Source organism: Rattus norvegicus, chromosome 3 (assembly GCF_036323735.1).
Source record: "Rattus norvegicus strain BN/NHsdMcwi chromosome 3, GRCr8, whole genome shotgun sequence".
Classification (NCBI taxonomy): Eukaryota; Metazoa; Chordata; class Mammalia; order Rodentia; family Muridae; genus Rattus; species Rattus norvegicus.
The window spans coordinates 93665502-93667349 of record NC_086021.1 but is presented as its reverse complement, the minus strand read 5'-3'; the positions used below and the strand labels follow the sequence as shown (position 1 = coordinate 93667349).

General features: G+C 34.9%; 1 protein-coding gene across 1 annotated transcript; it reads left to right on the top strand.

Annotated features, from left to right (window-relative positions):
* The first annotated feature begins 545 nt into the window (after positions 1–545).
* On the top strand, positions 546–1484 carry Or5w15 (olfactory receptor family 5 subfamily W member 15). The gene has a single exon (NM_001000661.1). The coding sequence runs from the start codon at positions 546–548 to the stop codon at positions 1482–1484; it is 939 nt and encodes a 312-aa protein (NP_001000661.1).
* Positions 1485–1848: the final 364 nt, after the last annotated feature.

The following is a 1848-nucleotide window of genomic DNA, read 5'->3' as shown; positions in this document are numbered from 1 at the left end:
ATTGGTGACAGACATTTCAGTTAATGATGTTTCATATTCAGTAAAATTTATATTGACTTAGTGCCATAATTCTTTTCATATATTAAATCATAGGTATTTGTGAATGACAAATGATGTTGAAGCAAAAGCAGTGACTAAGAGCCTATAACAGTTAAAAACATTAATTCAGCATATGATATTTTAATTATTATTATATTACTTAATATAACCCTACAGCATGTCAGATATGGAAGCATGTTCTATATATTTAAATATACTGCTTAATAAAAAGTGTAAGAGAGCAAGCAATATTGTACTGAACAAATACATGAACATATAGATACAAAGATTACGAACTTTCTGCTCCTTGCTCTTATAAAATTGCTGTGCTGATTAATACATGGTTTTCAAAATGTTTTAAGGATTTATAAAAATTTCCTGAAGGACTAAATAATGTAAGGCTTAGTTATATTAAATACTGTTCTGTACTTGACAAGTAAAAATGAACACTAAATTATTATTGTATTGTGACTTTTGTAAATTTTTAGAACAAAACCAAAAAACTCATGGATAACGGGAATTGCTCCTCATTGACAGAATTTCTCCTTTTGGGAATTACAAATAACCCCGAGGTAAAAGTATTTTTATTCATTATGTTTCTAGTTGTTTATCTCACGAATCTGCTGACAAATGTTGGAATGATCATTTTAATCAGAATGGATACCCAGCTCCACACACCAATGTACTTTTTTCTCAGCCATCTTTCTTTCTCTGATCTTTGCTATTCCACTGCAGTTGGTCCCAAGATGCTTGTAGACCTCCTGTCCAAGAACAGGAGGTCTATTCCTTTTCTTGGCTGTGCTATGCAGTTCTTCACTTTCTGTATATTCATAGATGCCGAGTGTGTGCTTCTGGCAGTGATGGCATTTGATCGATATAAGGCCATTAGTAACCCCCTAATGTATGTAGTAGATATGTCCAGGAAAGTGTGCTTCCAATTATTGATTGGTGTTTATTCTGTGGCATTAGCAGATGCTTTGATACATACAACATTGACATTCCACTTATGCTTCTGTGGGTCTAATGAGATTAATCATTTCTTCTGTGATATTCCTCCAGTGTTAGTACTGTCTTGTTCAGATACACAGGTCAATGTGTTAGTCATATTCACCGTGTTTGGTTTCATTGAACTGAGCACCATCTCTGGAGTGCTTATTTCATATTGTTACATCATCTCATCAGTCTTGAAGATCAGCTCTGCTGCTGGGAGGATAAAGGCTTTTTCTACCTGTACATCACACTTGACTGCAGTTGCAATTTTTCAAGGAACTATGCTCTTCATGTATTTCCGGCCAAGTTCTTCCTATTCCCTAGATCAAGATAAAGTGACTTCCCTTTTTTATACACTTGTAATCCCCATGCTGAATCCTCTGATTTATAGTTTGAGGAATAAAGATGTGAAAGATGCACTCCAAAGAATAAGAAGCAAAATGTGTTTAAAATAATTGCATTGTATGTATGACATATTTCACTTTCTTCACTAGACTGCTTTCTAGAATATCATCTGTACATGTGTTATGACTTCTTTGTCTGGTGTCTTTGTGCAACTCCTAACAATGGAAGAAGTATAGCTCTAACTCCTTTGCCTGGTCTTGGGATTCTTTTTCCCATATTGGTTTGTTGGAGGGGTTTTTCCTTGTCTTATTGTACCTTGTTTTGTCCTATTTGGTTGTTGTCTATTGAAGGCCTGCTCTTTTCTGAAGAGAAAACAGATGTGAGTGAATCTGGGGGATGAGATAATGGTGAAGAGGTGGGTAGAATGGAATGGGAGTGTGGTCAGGATATGTTCTATGAAAGAAGAATCTTTTT

Bases quoted from the DNA above. Each gene is read 5' to 3' on its own strand.
- Or5w15 (NM_001000661.1), top strand. From the start codon at position 546: ATGGATAACGGGAATTGCTCCTCATTGACAGAATTTCTCCTTTTGGGA.